This window comes from Oryzias melastigma, linkage group LG5, assembly GCF_002922805.2.
Source record: "Oryzias melastigma strain HK-1 linkage group LG5, ASM292280v2, whole genome shotgun sequence".
Lineage (NCBI taxonomy): Eukaryota > Metazoa > Chordata > Actinopteri > Beloniformes > Adrianichthyidae > Oryzias > Oryzias melastigma.
In genome coordinates this window covers 32,394,671-32,417,729 of record NC_050516.1, presented here as the reverse complement: position 1 = coordinate 32,417,729, position 23,059 = coordinate 32,394,671, and the positions used below count along the sequence as shown (strand labels likewise).

General features: G+C 40.7%; 1 protein-coding gene and 1 non-coding gene across 2 annotated transcripts in view; both read right to left on the bottom strand.

Moving 5' to 3' along the window:
• Positions 1-38: 38 nt before the first annotated feature.
• trnaf-gaa lies at positions 39-111 on the bottom strand. Its single transcript has one exon. It is a non-coding gene; the product is annotated as a tRNA-Phe (tRNA).
• Positions 112-5,260: 5,149 nt separating this feature from the next.
• The window catches only part of LOC112144494 (G-protein coupled receptor 22), a 28,840-nt gene continuing 11,041 nt past the window's right edge, over positions 5,261-23,059 (bottom strand). The window contains exon 2 of the mRNA XM_024269040.2: positions 5,261-7,361. Coding sequence (XP_024124808.1) covers positions 5,551-7,239 — 1,689 coding nt within the window. The 5' untranslated portion in view covers positions 7,240-7,361 and the 3' untranslated portion in view covers positions 5,261-5,550. The remainder of the gene's footprint in view (positions 7,362-23,059) is intronic.

The window sequence follows — 23,059 nt, the reverse complement described above, 5'->3', positions numbered from 1 at the left end:
AAAAAAAAACAATAAATATTTGCCTCCCAGGCTGCTGCTGCCGAAACCCGGGATCGAACCAGGGACCTTTAGATCTTCAGTCTAACGCTCTCCCAACTGAGCTATTTCGGCGGCGGACACATGAGAAAGATACGCAGCGGAATTCATCGCACATTACATCAGCGTTGCGTAATATATAGCAGAACAGAAAACCGGCTGGTAACATCAAAAGTACATTAAAAAAAAGGCATTTTATGCTCAAAATTATCCAGTGAATTTTACCATTATATCTCCTTTGTCGTTCGTCTTTTTTTGCTCACCTTCTCTGCCTTTACCACGTCTGAACGCAGGATGGCGCCATTGTCCGACAAAAAAAACAAAACACTTTCATGCGTCTTAAAATGTCAGGATTTAAAGGAAAACTTTCATTTAAAAAGTACAGAATTTAATTAAGCTTTTACACCCATAGAAACAGGCCTGATTGAGTAGTAATGCTTAATATAATGATAATTAATTCTTTATGAAAGAATATGTTGTGATTTTATTCAGTTCCTGGTGGGATCTAGTTAAATAAGTTTGTATTTTTATTCAAATCTTTTACTTAAGAATTACGCAGCAGATTAAAAAATACCAACAGAATTTTTTTTTTTTTTATATATAAGTAGTTGAAAATGTCAGACGCTTTTACTGGTATTTATGTTTATTTTCACCCGATTTATTTATGAAGCACAAAATTACTCAGACATCATAATTTGTGGCCAAAGAACGGTGGGAAAAAACGTCTTTTATTAGTCGATATTATTTCTTAATGTCAGTAACGGAGCTTTCCTCGCTAATCTTCTTCCCACTTATGCACTTTTGTTCAACTGTCATCCCCCAAGGTGACTTTCCTTCCGTCAGAGAGGCTGCAGCCGCTCGTTGCTTTTGTTCTGGAAGGCCTGAGAGTGGATAAGAGATGAGAGAGATGCAGACCAACAGTTAAGAAAAAGAGAGGGAAAACCAGGAGTGTGAATAAAGGGAGGGAGCGGATGAGATTAACATGCAGGGATGAAGAAATGTGCAGCTCTGAGCCAACCAGGCGAATCGGAGAGACAGGCAGCATTCACCTCTGCAGCACCAACATGTTGTCGTCCTTTTACTTCAGGAGCTGCCAACACAGATGTTTACCTCATTAGAATGTTTCAGTTTCATTAGGAGAGCTGATGAGAACAATCGTCACATTATGGAGAGAAAGTGAGGGCTTGCTACAGTCAGCACCAAACGCTAAAAATATCTGGGACAGAGATTCTAAATTTAGGGATCAGAGAAACAAGAAAATGAAACAAAACATCGACGACCACGAACGGGAAGAGTTTAAACCATGAGATCCACGTCTTGAAGTTGAAATGTTTCAAGGAATTCAACTTCAAGGCAACGTCATCTTCCTGATCAGTCTGAACACCAGGTACGTAAGAATGTGTTTTCATCACAGCTGGACCTTAACAAGATCTAAATTCAGATTCAAAATGCAAAAAGAAGAAAGAGGAGCAAGAGAACTAATATCTTTAGCTGAAAATGTATTGAAAATAACAATTTAAATGAAAAGGACTGTTCATCAGATGATCACAAGTTTAAGAACAAAGCCTTTAAGAGACAGAGTTAGCAAAAATGCGGTGGAGGGGCGGAGCCAAATGAAACTGTTCGCCATTAGAAATCCCACAAGGAAGAAACAAATCCTAATTTTATTTCGGGATGGGGTCTGACATGCGTTTACTGCAACAACAACCACCGGCGTTGTAAAAAAAATCACGGAAATTCTGTGTTTCTCTGTGAAAGTCCCGCCTGCTGTCGGGAGGTGGCCTGCGGTGGGGGCGAAGCAAAATTGAGCTGTCTGCTATAAGAAATCCCACAAGGAGGAAACCAATCATAATTTTATTTTGGGATGGGGTCCAACATCAGTTCACTACAACAACAACCAATGACATTGTCAAAAAATCACGGAAACTCAGCGTTCTGCCCGCCTCTGTTACAAGAGGCGAGCATTAGAGTAGACAGACACGCCCCCACCTGTGTGCAGATTCCAGCCGAGTTGACCTGAAATCCAGCTTCTTCCTAAAAGCTTTTTATTGTTCCTCTCAAACACAACAAGGAAAATGTATGAGAATAAAGAAAAAGCTGAAAAAAATAAAAAAAATAGGAAAAATGTCAAACGAACAGCAGAGCTCTTAGGAGAGGAATTCTTAGTTTTTGGGTTGCCTGGAAGCTGAAGCCACACAGACAGACTGATCACTGTCTTATAACAGTATAAGAAAGGTCACATCATTGACCTGTGAGGTCTGTGATGTTCTTCATCAACACAAACTCGTCATATGTGGCCCAAATGAGGAAACTGAGAATTTCTCATGGGATTTTTTGGGTTTCTTGACTAAATGTATTCTTTTTTTTTAATGAAATTCCACCTAAAACCTTCTTTCTATGTTGTAAAACCAGTTCGTTAAACATTTTTGTGGTTTCCACAGCAAAATAAATCCCATTTTGTTCAGTTTTTGCATGATTTTACGCCTAGTGTGTGAATCCAACATGGAAAAATGACAAAATAAAGGAAGAGTCACATAGGAGAGGTTGTACTGATTGAAATGATACCAAAAAGCAACAGGTAGTCTGTCGAATTGAAAATAAAAAGGTAAATTTAAAAGGAGACAAAAACAGAGGGTTAAATAAGTAATTTAGATAATCTTTTCATCTATTAAAAATACTTTACTATATTTAAAGTGTATGAACAGACACAGTGAACTGAGACATTTTAATAGAGACTCTGTTCTCTTCTATACAATAACACATATTATAAATCTTGTACAATACTAATATTTTGATATTCACATGGTCATAAATGTAGGTATAGTGTACACACATAGAGTATTAACACACTTTAAAACACATAGATGTATCTCTTCTTTACACGATCGGACATTTTTCTCTGGGATTTTCTGTCCGGCAGATGATTGCGGCCAAAACCAAAAGATTTCCGACAAAAAAAACCTTAATTACAACATTTACAATCCCTGAAAAATGTACATGAACACATTAGAATTATTGTCATCTCTCTGGCTCACAAATAGTGTAAAAGGGGTGAGAGTGAATAGCCCAAAGCCCGAGGGGCTCTCAGAGTATTGCGTCCATACAAAGTTACAAAGAGTCTGGATCTACTCGGGTTTACTCTAATGCAACGGCTGATTGAGGGCTGGCTTCTTCATTCAGATCGATGTATTTTCTCTTTTCAGCAAGTTTAGAAATGACATGAAGCCCTGAGGAAAAAAGAAAGTCTTTGATACCGTGGAGCATGTCCAAGTCTTAGTCCAGAGGCAGAAACAGGCAGCCGTCCAGCTTACAACAGGAGATGCGACACGTCAGGAGTTTTTATTCACGTTAAAATCACTGAGTCTGAGAAGCTCGGTAACCTGCAGTGGCTTCAAAAACAGTTTTATCAAAGTTTTCTCAAATATTGCCCTTTAATTTTCCTCATTAAAGCTGCAGTGATGTGATTCAGTGGAGTTACGGTGGCCCGTGATATACACATAAATACAAACGCTGGGTCTTCCTGCTCCGTCTAAACTCATACGAGACACAGAAAACCAGCTCACATTCTCTTTGTTCACATCTTAGGGAACAATGCTTTGCTAAGGATTTATTGCACATTTTCATAGACACAATTTTTTTAACATTTTCTGCACACTTGTGTGCAAACGTACAAACACAATCACGTGTTCCTCAAACATCAGGACTATTAAAATAAATAAAGACTTTCTGCAGTACCCTGCATGGATTCCCCTCATAAAACAGATAAAGATGTCAGTTCAAACCAAAGAGGAGTCGATTTTTTCTGAATTTTTGGTGAGTTCGCGTGAACCTGTAAACTTTAAATTCGAATGTTTGCAATCATCCACGCCTGTCACACCGTTTACAGTAAGTGCATTTAAATGTTGTAAACATCCATCCTGACATTCAGCACCATGAGAACTCAATTAAGGCATGAAAAATCGGGGAAAGAAAGAAAAGTTTTGTCTATTTTCTTTAGTTTATTTTCACTGAGAATATATGTGCAGGTAGATATTGGTGTGCTTTCATAGACAGTAGCTGTACATTAAACATGTGATTGTGTATGTGTGTCACTGTGCATATGTACATGCACATGCAAGGTAAAAGTGCACGCCGGAGCGGTATCGTCTGCACGTGTATGCCACTATCTATCCCGTTATGCTACATATGGGATGCACACTAGTATTTTCAGTGGTCATGGCTAGGTTTTCATAACGAGTGGCATGTGTTGCCATGGAGACACATTGGCAGTCAGAGGTGGACCGGCCTACAGTAATGTAAGGAGGGGAGAGAACAGGTTTAGATGAAAGCTTAAAGCTCACCTGGGAGTAGAGCTGCCACGATTAGTCGACCAACCTACGACTAATCGACTATTAAAATAGTCGATTAGTCGTTACTTTATATTATATGACGTCAGAGTGTAGTGAAATTGAACGTTATAATGCAATTCCTGTTTTGGCTGATTTAGGATTTTTTCAGTTTTTAGGCTATTTTGGAGTTTAGCTAATATTTCAGCTACATGCTAGCTGTTTTGGCTAATTTCGGGTTTTAATGAGTTTTTTAGGCTATTTTGGAGTCTAGCTAATAGTTCAGCTGCATGCTAACTGTTTTGGCTAATTTGACAATTTATTTAGTTTTTTAGGCTATTTTGGAATTTAGCTAATTTTCAGCAAGTATGTTAGCTGTTTCGGCTGATTTAGGAAGTATTTAGTTTTTTTGGGCTATTTTGCAATTTAGCTAATATTTCAGCTAGCATGCAAGCTGTTTTGGCTCATTAACGATTTTATTGGGTTTTTTAGGGCTATTTTGGAGATTAGCTAATATTTCAGTTAGCATGGTAGCTGTTTTGGCTGATTTAGATTTTTTTCAGTTTTTTAGGCTATTTTGGAGTTTAGTTAATTTTTCAGCAAGTATGCTAGCTGTTTCGGCTAATTTAGGAAATATTTAGTCTTTTAGGCTAATTTGGAGTTTGGCTAATATTTCAGCTGCATGCTAGCTGTTTTGGCTAACTTAGGCTTTTTTCTGTTTTTATGGGCTAATTTGGCATTTAACTAATATTTTAGCTGGCTATCAGTTTCACTGTTTTAAGCTTTCAATTTCAGCATTTTCAGCTATCATCTCTAGCATAATCAGCAGCCAAATTCAGCTTATAGCATTCACACTATAATTATCACAGGTAATGCAATATATGTAGTTTTTTGTTCATTTAAAGCTATTGATGGTTAAGATGTGTGCTCTACATCCAGTTTGCGAATGACCAGATTAGTCGACTAATCGGAAAAAATAATCGGTGATCAGTCGACTATTGAAATAATCGTTTGTGGCAGCACTACCTGGGAGCCGGAGGCCGTGAGATTTGTCTTGACCTTTGTAAACTAACTGTCTCTCGTTTCAACACACGTTATTTATCCCAACACACATGCGCACACATCCATCTCTGTCAGTTCGGAGAGATAAATGCGGTTCTTCAAACTCAGCACACACCCCATTCAAGCCTTACTCCCTCACAGTGTCAGTGAGGCATCGATCAGTGCCGTCGCTGGCTTCCACCCGCGACTTGCGACCCTTCCTCTGGCCTCCGCCCTCCACCCAAGAGTTATGAATGATGGTGCCCCCGCTGGGAGCTGGGTCCACTTGCAGCAGCGACACCACCCTTTTTTTGACGCGCGTTTTGAGAGCTCGCCTCAGTTTCTGCCTGGTGAAAGCGTAGAGCAGAGGGTGGAAAATGGTCGTTCCGTAGGCCATTGCCAGGAAGCACAGGCGGAGCCTCACCAGGCTGTCGCTGGGGCCCATACACAGGATCAACACGTTGACTGCAGACAGAGGAGCCCAGCAGCCCAAGAAGGTGGATATGATGATTAGGGACATTTTTAGAACTCGGCGCTGGCGCTCTCGCCGGTCCCTGTGCCTGCGCACCGCCCGCCTCAGAGCTATTATTGCAGAAACGGAGGCCTGCACGCCCATGGAGGATGCAGGCAGAGGGGTGGAGGCGCGGGTCTGAGCTGAAGCTGAAGCCGGGGTTGGAGAGGCAGGGGTTGCTGGTGTGGTTGCAATGGGGGTTGTAGCAGCAGTGCTGACGGTAGTCACCGTAGCGCCACTGTCAGAAACTCCTTGGGGGATGGAGGACAGTGGCGGGGGAGATGTTGGTGTCGGAGTCGCTGAAGGGATTAGAGGAGGGTGGTTCTGGTTCGGGTTCTGGTTGGAGGACGCCGCTTCGGTTGGCAGGCTCAAGTCCTTCCTTTTCTGCCTCCTGCAGCGTATCCTGCAGGTGGAGTCCTTCGCACGGGTGCTCCTCATCATGTGGGAGCCGATGCGGATGTTGAGCGCCTGTAAGATCCTGGAGTAGGTGAAGAGCATCACTGCCACGGCGATGAAGAAGCAGGGCACCTGGAGTAACAAGTGATAATACATCGCCAGGCCCGTGTAGTAGCCCTGCCCCCCGACACACAGCAAAGTCCTGTTCTGCCATGCTGGCTGCAGATGGTGTGAGAGGGAGGGGGGCGGAGTCGGCTGTGAAACGGAAGGAGGGAAGGACGAATACACGGGGGTCGATCCCGTGGCGAGCTCTGAGTCATTGCTGTGCCTTTCCAGCTCCTCATCCTCGTCCTCTTCGGTGGCCGAGGAGAAAAAGTCGCCTTCAAGGAAGGGCAGGAAGAAGACCGCCAGAGACACCGCCCACACCGCTGCCAGGAGGAGAGCGGCGCGCCTCGGGGTCAGCAGACGACTGGCCGGGCGCACTGAGATGTCGTAGCGGTCCAAGCTGATGACCAGCACGTTGACGGCGGTGGCCACACTGGTGAACGTGACGCAGGCCTCGTGGAAGCAGCAGAGCGTGGCCAAGCTACCCACCCCGTTTTCGTTAGCTGGCAGCAGGATGACGGCCACCGTCAGCGGCAGACACAGCAAGCAGACCAGTATGTCCAGAACATGGAGGTTGACTGTCACCAGGTTGCTGACGGAATCCACCAGGTTGGACTGAGCGCAGTAGAGCACGAGGACGGTCAGGTTGCTGCTGAAGCCCAACACAAGTTCCAGCATCAGCACTGTGGTCAAGGACACCTGGAAGCTGAGAGGGTACGGCTCGCTCCAGCCTTCCTCCACGCCCACCTCGCTCCCTCCATCCAGCAGGCCCACCCCCTGACCATCGCTGGTCTCTAGGAGGTCACGATAGCCTTCAGTCTCCATTGACGCCACAGCAGTTCTCTACACATAGCAACAGCAGCCTCCACACCGGACCATGGCCTCTGCTTCTGTTTCCTCTGAGCCCAAAGCGATTGGTGACGATGAGGGCCAGCTCTGCGTCGTATCTGTGAATAGAAACACAAAAGCCCCCATGAGGGTGGTGAGAAGGAAGGACAGAAAATGATCAAGTAACAGTTTGCCTCACTTTTTTTTTTTTTTATTTAAAGAATCGCTCCCAGTAGTGTTTTAATTAAAATTATGAAGTTTTTAACCAAAATCCCACAACAGAAATGTCTTAAAAATATATTTTTCATGCTGATCTGAAGCCTCTGTTTCCAAAATTTCCTCTGAGGGGGTGTGGCTTTTGTTGCTCCTCCCCCTTTCTTCTGCCAGTTCACCAAAGACTCTTTTAGCTAATTCTCCAATGTTTATTGATGTTGCTGTGATCAATACATTCAATCATTGGTTTCTCAGAGTTCTTGATAACATAATGAAAGCTGTTACAGAAGTGGTCGTATTTGGTTTCGTTTTTTCTTTTTTTGTGTGTTTTTGTCACACTTTTTTGTATTTTTTACTTTTAAGCTAGGCGCCAGATCCCCCTAGACACAAATGGGGCGTAACATAAATTGGGGGCTCGTCCGGGACATCAAAATGCTCTTTCATTGATTTACAATCCTTTACAACTGCAGTCAAATGAGCCGGTCACATCAAGATGTTCAAAGCCACTAACTCCCTCTGATCATTTATTTCTAAGGCTTAATATTCTTGATATTAATAACATTAATATCCATCAGGTTTGTATTTGTATGTATAAGATTGTGTTTAGTAGAAATGATATCCCTGAACATTTTATACTATAAACTAATGCAGAGATCCATCACTGTAACACCCATCAAAATGGTCATTTTCATGTTCCTAAATGTGTCTCACATCAACGTCACAATTAGTTTGCAATTTAGAGGATGCAAAATTTGGAATAAATAAGTGTGAATGTATAAAATTGTATTTTAAGTTAATTTGAAGTTTTATTGGGTAGAGGCTCTAATACAAAAGCCCATACAGTTTTTTTGCCTCTACCTGCACCTACTTTTTAAATGTATTTTTATACCTGTTTTTTTGGAATATGTTTATATGCAAATAAATAAAATAAAAATAAAAACCCTAAGAACTCCGTGGAGTCTGGTGGAGATTTTCCAGCGTTCTCAGTCCTGCTACCGTAAGTATTGGATGAAACTCATCAGAAAATAGCTGTTGTGACGCAAAGAAGGCTCATTAATTCATTAAAACTGTCTGTGATAGTTTGATTGACAGATTTAAAAGGAGAAATACTCAGAAATGCAAAATGACTTCTTATCACATTTGTTCTCTTTCAAAGGAAAAATGCCACACGAACCTGTTAAAAACTCTAAAAACAGGATTTTCATCGGAGGGAGACTTTAAATAAATACTACGACTAGTACAAGTCAACCACATCAGATTTCACAGGTTGACACAGACGGTGAAAGTGATGTTGGCACTTGTTTGGAGTCATGGCGTGCAGTTCAAGCTGCTGTCATGACCCGCGATGTCTCGCCGCGCTCAGCACTCAGACACAGACGGCGGTAATAGCTCTGAGAGGATCTGGAGCAGCCCATCTCCGGAGGGAGGCTTACAGGTGTGAACGCTTCAAGGAATCCCAGACCCATCAGTCAAGCAAAAAGAAAAATAAATACATAAAAAAACGGGAATTTGAAAGTTTCTGCTTAAAGTTAAGGTTCTGGACAACAGTAGTCTTTTCAGGCCACAGACCCGTTTAGTGTCAGATTAGGTTAAAGTTTATCTTTATCTTCTGTAAAACATCTGCTGCTGCTTTAAACTTTATTTACACACTAGATTACATTAAAATGCTAGAATTTAAACCCATTACTGCCAAAGTGGACGCTAAAAAAATCAGACACCAACTTCAGCCGTGTCTGAAGTTTGAGAGAAGAGAAATGGTAAATAAAAGTGGTATTTTCTAAGTATAATCATAAACGTGAATCCACCCATTGAAGAAATTTATTAGCAGCATTCTCTTAACATTACGTCAGGATCACACGGGATGAGGAGGCGCTGTGCGGATATCGAACAGACGCCCAATCGACTTGATACGCGTTAAGAATAATGATGTAACGTTGCAATCAAGCAACGATTTGATTTACGGCTTTAAAGTCATAATTTCAATTTTATTCCTCTGTTCTTTCCGCAGCTTTTGCTTAAAGTTATGACGAAAGGTGCGATGTGTTTTAAAATGTAATTTTCTGAAAAGTGCCTAAAAAAACATTAATAAATAAACTTTACTTTCTGATATTCCATTTTTTTATTGTGACATGCACTAGGAAAATACTTCACCATCACCACACTGGTGTGTGTCCGTTTACCATAAATAGAACTGTGAGGTCCTCCCTGCTCACAATACCCCAAATATTTGTGTATTGACTTAAACAAACTGTGTGTGACGAACTGCTCTGCACCAGAAGAAGAAGAAAGATTGAGCAAAAAACTGTTTCAGACCACAAATAGTTACTTTAAAATTTATTTCCTTAACAGAGTTTTGAAAATTAATGCCTGTAAGTAAATAAAGATGTTAATTTAGTCAGCAATGTACTTTTTTGGTCAACGGAGCATTAGCATTAGCCATCCTATGGGAAATTTTATTGAACGTTAGCATCAAGCTAGCTGACTTTAGCTATATGTTTTTGAATCAATAATTGATCTATTAAGCTTAAATCGATTCAAATCGATTACCGGTAATTGATTTTTTCAACCCAGCCCTGGCGCACACCTACCCGCACACTCAGACCAAACCACGGATCTTTAATAAGAACATCATATTTATGTCAATGTATGTAATGAGCGTTCACATGCAGCTCACAGAGAAAAAACACACAAAGGTCTAAAGAGGGTTAATAAAAAAGAGCATGGTTCCCAAGACAGAGTCACAAACATTCGCGATGACATCACTTGTGACTGTAGTCATTGGTCAAAGTTGGATGACAATGTAAAGGTGCAGAATGAGGGACAGATCTCTGCCTTGGTTGAATTTGCGTTAATAGTTGCGATCAGAACATCGCGAAATCCTGGAGGGAATGACTTGTTCGGAACTTTTGATTGTGAAGGAGCTGCGAGAATTTCCCAGGAGAGGAACGGAGTTGAAGGACACGCAGCCCGTCCGTTACGCACACAGATTCACCCGATTCACAAAAAACCTGATGGGTTTTTATACTAAATGAAGGCTTTTTACACTTTTATGCTTCACTGCACTTCTGTATTGTTACATTAACCCACATAGAGACCAGTTGAAACCAGTTAGGTGGGTGCTTGAAGGGACCTAATCGGTACTTTTCCACTGAAACGAAGCCATAAATGACCTTGTTGGCCGTAGCAGGGCCAGAGGCATTGACCACTCAAGCTTTAGATTTGGTGAAAATGACCAAAAAAATGACAAATCATCGACCAAATAAAGCAGCATATATAAGTGAGTCTGATTTTATAACTCTTTGCATGCCCCCAAACATGATCCAAATGAGTCTTTTGATCACTCTCTTCCTCATCAATGAACTCCCAGAGGTTTAGTGGGGGCTAACCTCACAATCCCTCGTTAAAAATGACTCAAATGTGGTGGAGAGAATCCAGTAGTTCTCCAAAAAGAAAACTTCCTTCAGAACCAGACTATAAATAAATCAGGAAAAATGCAGGTCGTGTTGTTTTTCCTCTGTGGCCTATACCAACCGTCTCACAGACCGATCTGCAGCCCGGGGGGCGGAGACCACTCATGTACAGAACTAAACACCCTCGATTCTGGAGTCAACGGTGAAGACCACATGCTGGTGGTGGCTGCTGGGACGTCTCAACATTGTGCACTGATAAAACACTTCATTAACATAATGAAGAGAAATGCATCAGTTTCACAGACAAAACAACATCCACAAAGTGATTAAAGAAAATCCACTCATCTTTCTGCTCCTATATCCCGAACATCCCATCGGGATTGCTCCACGTCTGTTTTAGTGTTTGTGAAATGTGTTTTCAGTTAGAGAAAGTAGTTAAATAAGAGAGAATCTTCAGAAAACATCTTCTAGAAAGTCTCCATAAAGCAACAGGTCTTAACTTGGCCCACCCGTTCACACCTTCCTGCTGCTCTTTTCTTTTGTTTTATATCACAGTTTGTCTTGCGATACATCATGAAGAAAGGACCTACAGGCAGAGCAGAACTCGGCGTGGAACACTGGACCATCTTAATTCACTAATGGGTTTCATGGGGTTTCCAGTGGTGCTGGAACATTGATTTAAAGCATCATCGATCTTCCAATTGAACGAGCCCGAGGAAAAGGAGCACGTAAACACACTGCCTTCCTCTCTCACGAGCGAAAAAAAGGTTCATTTGTTCACTTCTGGTACCAGTTACTCCAATACATGAATTCACAAGTTTCATCTCTATTGTGCAGCATCTTTGTGAAAAAAACAAACGACTTCCTTAAGCCGGGAAAAAAAAGAAACTTTATGAAGTATTGATGGAACTTGGACTTTTTATGTCAATCATGTTCTCACTGTGGTCAATACTATGACGTTAAAGAGCAAAAATTTAATGTTGGAGAGTCACGGAAGAAACACACAAATCAATACTGCTTTAATGTTCAGCAGCTTTGTGGCTGATAAAGGCCTGGATAAAGGGACGGCCTACTGTCAGCTGCTTGACAAGCTAAAGACAGATTAATCATTTACAAAACAGGGAAAAACCAAAGGACTTGCTGACTCGGACTTTGGTTGCTTTCACACAAAAACAGTCGCACATACTCGGTTTGAATGGACGAGGAATACTAATGTCATACTTTTGGTTAGTTTTGATTTCACTCACAGAAGGGAACCAAAGACTGAAGTGGACTAAACTGCCGGGATTGATTTGTTTTCAATGCCACGATTAGTTGACTAATCGACTATTAAAATAGTCGACGACTAATTTAATAGCCGATTAGTCGTTACTTTATGTTATATGGAGTCAGAGTGTAGAAAAGCTGAAAGTTATAATAACATTATGCTAGCTTTATGGACTATTTTGACATTTATTAAGGTTTTTGTTGCTAATTTAGGATTTTTTTCATTTTTTATGCTATTTTGGAGTTTAGCTAATATTTTAGCTACATACTAGCTATTATGGCTAATTTAAAAAAAATCAGTTTTTTAGGCTGTTTTGGAGTTTAGATTATATTTCAGCTACATGCTAGCTATTTTGGAAAACTTATGAATTAATGAATAAAATGGTTTATTTTAAACAATCAGATAATAATACATGACATAACATATCACCTAATGAATCACAAGTAGATCACTTGAAAGGGAGTGGAAGGAAGCGAACTTATATAATCCCACCCCGACTCGACCATTTTCTCTACATGAATTATGAATATCCAGTTCAGGTCTTAATATCAAATATTAATAGATTCAGGCTATTAAGGATCATTAATATCATTAATGTAATCAAGTTTCAAAGTATCCACCACAAATCATTTATATTAATCAGTAACAATAATCTAATATTCTCATTGCCATGTTCAACTCTCCTCGTTAGGCCAAATTGGAGTTTACTTAATATTTCAGCTGCATGCTAGCTATTTTGGCTAACTTCTGCCTTTTTTCCATTTTTTAGGCTAATTAGGCATTTAATCAATATTTTAGCTGGCTCTAAACTTCAGCGTATAAGATGCGTGCCCTATATCCCGTTTGCACATGACCCAATTAGTTGACTAATTGGAAAAATAATCGGTGATTAGTCAACAATTACAATAATCGTTAGTGGCAGCACTAGTTTCAAGCAGGGGTGTAAAGTGTTTGACTAAAAGGACTTTGTTAGTTTATCTAAGCATTTTTTTGCTACTTTCTACTTGTACTGAGAATCAAAAATATAACAACTTTTACTCTCCTGATTAAATACAAGTACTCTCGACTCCACTACATTTGAACAGACACTTATCGTTACTCGTTACTTGTGGTTATGCACAACAAGACCGCATCTGATTGGCTGTTGTCAATCCAATTTGCCAAATCTACATGAATCTTTGATTGCGATCAGATCTTTATTTTCAGTCTACAAACTGGACTTATTTTCTATGAAGGTTTGAAGTTTGAGAGTTTATACAAGAGATAAAAGTGTGAAAATGTTCATGAGTGTCTGAGAAAAGTGGATAAAGTGTATACTGAGGAGTTTTACAGCCTTAAAACATCCATTCCCTTCACAGATTTCATCTATTAGAATGTAACCTCTTACCCCAGTGTTACACAACCATTCCGGCTCTGGTGCGGCAGTCAGAGTCTTTACGTAACTTGAAAAGTACAAAAACCTTTTGTGAAGTTGGGGCTATTAACGGCCTAAATCAGAAAACATGCGAACCACTGGACACGTTATGTAAAGTATACATGGTCCATTTTTCAAAATCAAACCTGTCCTTCACTGTACTTGCTGTTTTCACTGTGTTGTAAACATTACGTCATTGTGACAACCAACCCTGGTCTTCCCTACTTGTCACACAATACATGAAGTATGAAACTTTTCCATCCGAAACAGCTGCAGGAATTTCCCAGGAGGGGAGCAGAAATGAAGTCGGCTACACACAGAAACGCAGGCGCACAAAGAGCGAGCCAAAGGCTGGTCCACCGGTTACTGAATCCCTACCAGCTGAATAGTGAGCGCCTGCATGGAGAAATGCCATCAGCTGACTCAGAAGCAGCTCGAAAATAGAAGTGTTTTTGATGAGTATGGATCGATAATGGACATTCTTCATGTAATTTTTCTTTTTTTTTTACAATCTTTGGATTATATAGCTTAACTCTTCAACTCTTTACGCAATTAACACCCCTTGAGCAGATTCTGAAGTGGAGAAAAGCAGCCTTGCACTGATATGCAATACTTTATAAAGTGTAGCATATCAGTGAAAAACACTGAACACCGAATCGAACACTTTTCTCCACATTAGAATCAAATGATACACATCGCTCACGGAAACGGTCAAAGAGTTACAGCTACTGTTTGTAAAAAAGTGTATTATTCAGTGGTTAGACACATAAACCACATGTTGCACTGACATAAATGACATATATATATATATATATATATATGTACACACACACATTGATATACACACATATATTTTAACTTTAATTTAACTTTTTATGTAACAACTGAAGTAATACATGTACAAAAGTACACATTAGCGCAAAAACATTTGAGTTCTAGTAACTTAAAAGTGAGTCTGTTTCAATGGAAGGCCCAGTTTTTGATGGTTAAAGTCTTTCATAAACCAGAGAAACAATCCAAACAAAGAGAACCGACAGTCTGTTTGCAGTCAGCTGCTTCTAGCACTCCATCCATTCACTTCTATGCCCACACTAGAGTGGGGTGTGGTGGCGTGTGGGATGAGAGTGCGTGATTGCTTCCAGCAAAACTGGATATAGATGCCCCTTCGTATGCGCAGCTGCGACTCTGACCACAGGCACTGAAAGCGGCGGTATTCCAGATTGTACAGCGATGGAGGCAGAACTCAATAAAAATGTTCTGACAAGGTGGTGAACTTTTATGTTTAGCTACCGCCGTTGGAGCCTTTGACTGAGAATTGTAAATAATTGGGTTTGATTTATGTCCCAGTCCAAAAAGTTCAATCTGTGTCTTAAAGAAAGAGGCAAGCTGCACCAAAGTTTTAGCTCCGCAATCTACACACTTTTTTTAACAAGTTTATTGCGTTATGACATTCTGTTTCTCTGCAATCACACTGTGTTTGGGTGTTTGCTTTTGATTGCAGCCTGTGCACTCCTGAGTGAGCTGTGGCAGCCGAAAATTGCTGCAAACAAAGTGAAACTCTTGACACTGTAAATTACATCCTGCCTGCCATCATTAGGTCAGAAAGCAGGGACAAAGGCGGGGGAGGCTGGAGGCGCAAACGGAAAATGTGTTATGGGGGCACGACCTAAACAAACACACAGTCAAATTGAAAAAAATGTTGTTTTCTTAAGCGGTAGCAGTGTTTTTTTGTGATGAAAAGTCTCAAATTCGTTTTGGTAACCCCGTGGATCCTCTCCTCACCTGTCAAAACAGCAGAAATTGCAGTTATGTGTTGAAAGCTAAATAATAAAACTGGCTGGTTCAGTGCACAAGTCAATGAATAACTGTCATCCAGACATTTTATTTGGGTTTGGCAGATGTTTTCATTATGACTGGTGCCTCCGTCATGTCGCTGATCTGCTCCAAAACAACAAACTGACAGGTTTCGGCGCCCTGCTGTCAGGGTTATTATAGGAGTCAGGAAAGAGATGACTGTCGGTCACGCCGCTTTTCACAATGTCACACCAGCAAATACTACAGCAGCTTCTACGACCACGTACAACCTTCAGATTTCTCCGTTTTGATGTCTCACATCCAAGATCCCTGAATACTTGACTTACTTCAATTTTTTACGGAGCCCCTAAGTATTTTTAGGGAAAAAAAATGTTTTTTTTTTTTTGCTTCGATGTCCCTTTAGGGGCTCCGTACCAAGGCAATACTCAGCCGAAAGAAATACATTTTTTTGTGTGTGTGTGTCTTTTTTTGGGTAGTTAAAGGGTTAAAATGTAATAAAATTTTGGATAAAAAGGCACAAACAATCCTCACAGTCCCCCGCCCTTCTCACAAACAGTAAAATGTGCAGCTGCAGTCTGCATGCTACGAGCTGCAGGTCTTTCGACTGCAGTGGAACCAGAAAAAAGACAAGTGCAAAGCCAACACTAAGTGACAAGCCTCCTAACTTAAATCAGAAGCTGCAATCTGGTGTCACAGCACTCGTGATAAATGACACACGCTCTCATTCACAGCGGAAATGAGGCACAGAGAGCTTATTAAATCTGGGCTCCAGTTTCATAACCTCTGCCCGCCGCGCTGTAGCTGCATGTTGGGGTCTCCACTTGCCGCTTTTTAAAAGTCCTGCACTTTTCAGGAAGAGGCCTTTCTACCTCCACACTCAACAATGGAGTTTAGCTGCAGCTGTTTCATGCAACTGCAGTTTTTATTTTATTATTTACCTTTGACAAGCAAAAAAAAGCTACCCAAACGCTGACTTTAAAATAGAAAAATCCTTGTTTCAGTTTCTTTAAACAGACAAATAGTACTTTTCTATGTTTTATGGCTTAGAAACCAAAACATGCTCATGACTTCATTGGCTGTAGTCAAATTGAACCAAATTTAAAAGCATATTCCTTTGAAAGACTCTTGTTTCAGGGCTGAAATGTGTCATGCGGGTGTGTGTCAGTGGTGCTTTATATTTCTGTAGAGAATCGTCTCTTGTGGAACAGTGAAATGTCAGTAAAAAGTGGAGACAAAACTTTGCTCTTTGACACATAAAACGGTCACCTGAAGCTGACATTTAAGGAAGAAAGGGACTTTAAAGAAGAGTCCTGGACGAGATAAAGAGAGAAAGAGAAGAAAATGATGGTGGCGTAGCCCGCTGACTCATGGCTGTCTTAGGTATTCCTAATGTCCGCAGTGAGACAATCGATCACAGGCTTAATTTTCTCACTCAATTCATCTAGCAGCACTAACAGCGAGCAGCCACCAGCTGGGCAGCAGCATCCCTGGCAGCCTCCCAGCAAATCAGCCTGAGCAGGCGAGCAACACAACCGGCCCAGTCAGAGCAACAACATGCTGACCTGATGCGGGGAGGATGGAAGCAGCTGCAGGAGGAAGACTGCCTGAAACGTGAGAAAACAATCCATTATTTAAAACCCACTCATCATCCGAGGCCCGGCGACTCTTAACACTGTGAATTTTTAAAAAGGGTTAAGATAAACATAACTGCTGCCAAGAAGATTTTGTGATCGACTTTTCTGCTGCAGACTGCCACACAACCCCAGCCTCTGCACCCCTCCCTGTCCAACTACCCCCAGCAGATCAGACGGAAGAGGGAGAGCAGTTTGTGGTGAACTTATGCTCCTGAATCCCAACCGTACCCAGCCAGCAAGGCCAGGTGGGCGCCATTCAGTTTAAACGTGGCAGAAAATATGGGCCTCCCAGTGGGTTTGTCCACAGTTCCATTGGTGACCCCTCCTGTGTTTGCTAAAATTGGCCTCAGTGGGAACTCAGTGGGTTAGCTTGCTATGCTAGCCAGCCGCCCGATGGACAGCGGAGGTCGCTACAATGGAGGTCGCTACACCGGAGCTCGCTAGCTCGCTACAGTGAAGCTCGCAACAACAGAGCGTGGTACAGCGGAGCTCACTAGGTTGCTACAACCGAGCTCACTGCAGCGGAACTCGCTAGCTTGCTACAGCGGAGCTTGCTACCTCGATACAACGATGCCAACTAGCTCAATACAGCTCGCTAGCTCAGAATAACAGAGATCACAAGTTTGCTACAGTGGAGCTCGCAACAGTGGAACTTACTAGCTCTCAACAGCGGAGCTCGCTATCTCACTACAGCTGAGCTTAGTACAGTGGAGCTGGCTAGCTCGATACAGCAATGCTTGATAGTTCACTACAGCAGAGCTCACCAGCTTGCTGTTTCCTTGCTACAACCGAGCTCGCTCCAGCGGAACTCGCTAGCTTGCTACAGCGGAGCTGGCTACCTTGATGCAGCTTAGCTCACTAGCTCAGAATAGATCACAAGTTTGCTACAGTGGAGCTCACTAGCTCACTACAATGGACCGGGCTACAACAGAGCTTGCTAGCTTACTACAGAGGAACTCACTAGCTCGCTAAAGCAGAACTCGCTAGCTTGCTACAGCGGAGCTGGCTAGCTCGATACAGCGTAGCTCGCTAGCTCAGAATAGCGGAGATCACAAGTTTGCTACAGCGGTACTTGCTAGCTTGCTGCAGTAGAGCTCTCTAGCTCACTACAGTGATGGTCACTAGTTCGCTAGGGGAGCTGGCCAGCATGCTACGCCGTCCACCAGGAGGCAGGCTAGAAAAGTGAGTTAACCCACCGAGTTCCCACTTAAGCAAATGGGGGCAAACATAGGTGGGAACACCACAGAAACTGTAGACAAACCCATTCGGGGCCCCATTTTCTGCTGCCTTTAAACCAAATGGCCCCACTTGGCTTCGGTGGCTCAGTACTTATTCCTTAGAAACCTTAGGATGGATGGAGGTGACAGGAGGAAGGATGAGAAAAAAGGGACAGAGAAGCTTCAGGGTTTGCAGCTCAAGGGGACCATTTTTTTTCTTTGCTCACTACTATCAATCTGTTTTTGAGTGGTCTTATTTGTCTTTTCATCCATCCGCGTAGAAACAGCTTGTGTCTCTTAGCTTTTATACTGTACAATACCCCCCAACCCGCAGACTGCCCGAGGAGAGCCTTTTAATGCATCGGTGCATCCAGACCGTCAGGAATTATTGGAGACATACATGTTCAGTCACTTTCTGAGCTGAGTTTGGGCTTCGTAAAAGAAAAAGGAGCGCAGTCCCTAAACAAGTTTGGAGCACAGAGAGTGAGGCATCATTACCACCTGACAGCATGCTCGATGGATTTCATTTTGCTCTGCCATTTGTTGGAGTCACATTCCGACTCCCCCATCCAGCTGCGCCGCCCAAAGCCCATGATTTTGCCATTACATGCAACTCCCATCAATACTCGCTCATCAGGGCCGTCGTGCAATCACGGCTCTTTAAGACAAAAACGAATCAAAGAGTGAAAGCTTGCAAAATTAAGATAAATTGAGTCTAAACAAGTGGAGACTTTAACTTATTTCAAAGCTGTGGGAGGCTGCTCGCCGCATGGCTGAACAGAATAGCAATGATTAGCACATGATGAAAGACAAAAGGAGCAAGACGATGAAGCAGCACTCGTTATATTTCTTTTAAAGCAGTAATTACACCTCTAATCCATATGCGCTCTGAAGTGATTGTTTGTGATTAGCAGCATCTCCTTATTTAAAGCTCCATATAAGCTGCAGCCTTAATACAGTCTTGAGTTGTATGGAAAAGGAATAGTAGAAAAGGTATTGTTTGGATGCAGGGTTCTCAAACACAATTTACCTTGAAGGTAGAGTCTGGCTGAGGCCGTATGGGGTTCCATTTGTGCCAAAATATGTTTTTGTGTCCACTTTCTATATCTACTGAACAACTTTATTGAAAATCTGTTCATGTATATGTACTACTAAGCAATATCTTCTGTGAAATGACAGGAGCTAACTGTGACGAAGAGGCTGAGGCGTTTGGATCCATAAGCAAATGGTTTAATGGACAAGGGCAAGACATAAGCGTGGTCAGAGTCCAGGCGTGGGTCGAGGCAGGAGGCACGAGGCAGGAGGGAAACCGAGGAGACAGGCAGAGATCAAAACCAGGAGACAAAGTAAATAGAAACGCTCAGAGATGCAGGGCAGTACAAGACTTCACACTGAGGTGGTGACTGCAGGCAGACTATATACACTGGTAGTGATGAGGTGGATTGAAAACAGCTGAGGAGATCTGGCTGAGTGTAGCGAGGGAGTGCAGGGGCAATACTCAGGTGAGTGCTCCCTCTGGTGGTCGTATGTGGAGCCAGAAGGGGAAATGCTGACACTAACAACGCTAGCAACTGTTGCTAAGGACTTTTCTGATGACCAGATCCAACAACAATAGCATATGCTAAGCTTTAAACATCAAGCTGAAACATTACAAAGCAAACACAAAGTTATCATCAAAGAAGCGTGGAAATGCTTGCGTGGACACGCTCGTGTTTAGTCCTCCCACAAGCAGAAAAATTCATACGCACAAGTGATGCGTGAACGCTAGCAGAATCTCTATAAGCGCATGCACCCGCAACATTTTTAAACCCACATAGACTAGAAGTTTACATTAGAAGTATGTAGCCTACCTTCCATGCCAAAACATTTTTGAGACAAAGGCGTATTTGATTTTAAAGAACAGCTAAGACTTTATAAATACAGTAGTCCCCTCTTATTCGGGGAGGTTAGGGACCGGAAACCCTATTATGGAGAACCCCGGTCGGAAGTTACGCCAAGACACCAAGGAAAGTCCTGTCAATTTTCACAATATTTTTCACAATAAAATAAAACTGCGATTGACAAATGTGATAATATTTTTGTCTCTAAACAGAGTGTAGAGTGAAAAATACAGAATTCCCCTCTTAATATGGGACTGGAGACCTCCGCGAATATTCAAATACGAAGAGGTCGCAATCTCCGTCTCATCCCCCGCGGCCGAGGAATATTCGTCACCAATCCATACTCATCAAAAACACTTCTGATCGTGCTTTGTAAAAATGTATTAAAGAAAATTTGAGTATTGCTCAACATAGAGTTTTTTTTTTTTTTTTTTAATTCAGAGCAATAGACTGCATACTTTACATTGGCCGTCACTCCGTGTCTCAATGCCTTAAAAAAGCGTGTTTCCTCTTTCATCAGTTAAGTGCAAGAGATAATCTCAATCCCGAATTTTCCAGTTTCATCCACCTGTTCTGGAGGATAATTATCTATATATTTTCGAGCCGTTCTTCAGACAGCTGATACCATTTCTCCATGCAGGAGATATGGCATTAGAAACGCAAATACGTGTGGGAACACTAAAAAAATGTTTTGAAAAGTACACAAAACATGTACACATATATATATATACACACACGTAAACACATATATAAAATAAATACACACAAGTATATAGATATATACACACATATACATATCTTCATATATATATATATATATATATATATATATATATATATATATACACAGTGTATCTATACACACATATACATATCTTTATACATATATAAACATATACAAATATATATATATATATACAGTATATATACACACATATACATATCTTCATACACATATACACATATACATATATATATATGTACATATACAGTGCATATATACAGTATATATACACACATATACATATCTTTATACATATATACACATATACAAATATATATATATATATATATATATATATACAGTATATATACACACATATACATATCTTCGTACACATATACACATATACAAATATATATATATATATACAGTGTATATATACAGTATATATACACACATATACATATCTTCATACACATATACACATATACATATATATATATGTACATATACAGTGCATATATACAGTATATATACACACATATACATATCTTTATACATATATACACATATACAAATATATATATATATATATATATATATATACAGTATATATACACACATATACATATCTTCGTACACATATACACATATACAAATATATATATATATATACAGTGTATATATACAGTATATATACACACATATACATATCTTCATACACATATACACATATACATATATATATATGTACATATACAGTGCATATATACAGTATATATACACACATATACATATCTTTATACATATATACACATATACAAATATATATATATATATATATATATATATACAGTATATATACACACATATACATATCTTCGTACACATATACACATATACAAATATATATATATATATACAGTGTATATATACAGTATATATACACACATATACATATCTTCATACACATATACACATATACATATATATATATATATATATACATTGTAGTTTGAAGGTTATTTTTTTTTTTAAATAGACCAATCAGAAGAAAGCCAACGCAGCCCTCTGTCTCCACCCCCAATTCTCAAAAAGTAATTTTCCACTTGTGCGTGGAAAGGTTCTCCGCGAGCACCGCCAGAGGCCCAGCGAGCGCACATGAAAAAATGGCGCGCTCACTCATACTCTGCTAGTGCGCATGCATGACTCGTGCCCGAGGACCAGCTCATTTTCGCGGACATACACAGTCTGTCCAGCGAGGACCTTTTCTGCTCGTGGGAGGATTAAACACGAGCGCGCAGGAGCAGAGAAGCGCTCGCGGCGGTCTGAATTGTCTGTGAGGAATGTTTGATACGTGTTCAAATTCAATTCAAACTCTCAAAAATAACTTTGTATGATGAATACTAAACTTTGCCCCCTTAAATTTGAACATATATCCTACAGTCAAGTTAATTGCAGTTGTATGGTTCAAAAGAAGCGAACCTTTCGCTTCTAATGAGATACCTTTGGGAGAACTTTCTGCTGCTTCCTGTCTTTCCCACTTTCTCCAACTATAAGAATTGTTGCACTAAATTGTTAGTCTCATTTAACTGCCAGGACTTTCCTTAGGGGAGCATATATTGATCAATAAACCTATTTGAATTGCAAATAGATCTTGTTTCCACGTGGAAACATGAATGTCACACAACCAGTCTAAAAGCTTTAGAGCGTTAAATAAAAGGTCTGGAAATGACAACAATAAACAGAACTGCACATATCACTCGGCTCATTTACCTGCTTTTAGTCAGAGTTCAGGAATCAATGATTGTTTCTGTTCTCATTGTGTTTAGATATTTTTAGTTGTTTGGTTGTTTTTATGTTTTTTTATTTTCTGGTTCGTGGATAATTGTTCACATTTGGTTTAGGCAGTAATTCCATTAGTTGGCCAATGTTAGATCTTTTCTCGTCATCCTCGTTTATTTTGGGTCATTCTGTTCAAGTTTGGGTTGTGTCATGTTTCAGTGTTCTGTTCGCTTCTCAAGTTTAGTTATTTTTGCATTTGGTCGTGTTTTGGTTTATTTAAAGAATCCTTTACGATTTTCCATCCTGCTCATGTAAACCTGCACTTCCTCAGATGTTACAGAAGAATCTGACCGTGAAATAATGGATCTAAAGGGGAAAAAGATCTTAAACAAAACAGAAATGGTGACTCCTAACCAAACTTTACAAGTTAACAATTTAATTATATTTTTTAACTATCT